At 44.0% G+C, this 1,112-nt stretch overlaps 1 protein-coding gene across 1 annotated transcript; it reads right to left on the bottom strand.

Moving 5' to 3' along the window:
- LOC107643357 (histone H3.v1) lies at nucleotides 270-1,112 on the bottom strand (the record flags this gene model as incomplete). The annotated part of the gene is given in 1 exon segment (XM_016346974.1): nucleotides 270-1,112. A coding segment is annotated over 1 exon segment (636 nt), but the record flags the coding sequence as incomplete, so codon positions are not given.

The raw sequence follows: 1,112 nt of genomic DNA on the forward strand, positions 1-1,112 counted from the left end.
TTATAAGCAATAATTGTTTTTTACTAGAAAAAAATAAATAAAAAAGGAAGACTTTTTAAGGTCATACTTGCATATTAAATGAAGATAATAATGGCCAATGGGGCTCAAGATTGCCCACTGCAACGTGCTTGTGTTGCAGCGGTGCTCATGCGAAAACTATGTTCATACTTTGCTCTGTGACAGTAATAATAAGTAAATTTAAATTTAAACTTAGGACTTGACAGGTATTATCAAATCTTCTTACCATACACTACTAGTCTAATAAGTAATAAGGGCTAAAATTATGAATTTCTCTTGTATTAATCCCAAGGAGCTAAGTAAATGAAATATTTGCGTTCGCCACTAAAATATAGATGAATTTACATCATAATTCCAAAGAAGGAAAGAACAAAAAAAATCCCGAAGGAAGATTAGTGAGCATTTTACACAGACATAATAAAACCAAGTCTATTGAAAAATTGAGGAATTTCTAATCCCTAATAAGGATGAACATTTCTACTGAGTGCGGTGGTACTAGAGAAGAACCCAAAGAGTTCTTGCCTATACGGCAAGTAAGACCGCCGTTTACCACTCTCTTTCCTCGCTCTGTTCATAACGTAATGCTTCTCGTGCGCCGAAGAACTACTAGACGACGACGACGACGACGTCGTTTTACCCTTCGTCACTTTAACTGCCTTCTTAACGGCGCCGTTTCCTGATCCCGCCTTCTCCGTCTTCGCCGTCGACGGCGGACTCAAGAACACGAATGCGTCCTTGCCGTCGCTGTTGCTCCGAAGCTTATGGTCCCTCAGCTTCCACAGCTTCGAGAACCCTGTCGAATTGCTCTTCCCCGCCATCTTCGGCGACCACTCGCAGTACGGTCCCTCCGTTGCTGCAGCCGTCGAAACCGCCGAAGACGATGAAGCCTCGTCGCGCTGTTGTTGTTCCATGAAGACCTTCTTCAACGGCGGCCGTAGTTCTGCTCCCCCGGCGTACTCGTCTGAAAAGAGAAGATTCTGATCGAAAATCGGGTACACCGGCCGGATCTGGCCGTTATCGAATACATCATCAGCGGAAACCGGCGAAACCTCGGGATTCGAAAACACGAAGCTGAACTCTTCCTCTTCCTCTTG

The sequence above is a fragment of the Arachis ipaensis genome, chromosome B05 (genome assembly GCF_000816755.2).
Source record: "Arachis ipaensis cultivar K30076 chromosome B05, Araip1.1, whole genome shotgun sequence".
NCBI lineage: Eukaryota > Viridiplantae > Streptophyta > Magnoliopsida > Fabales > Fabaceae > Arachis > Arachis ipaensis.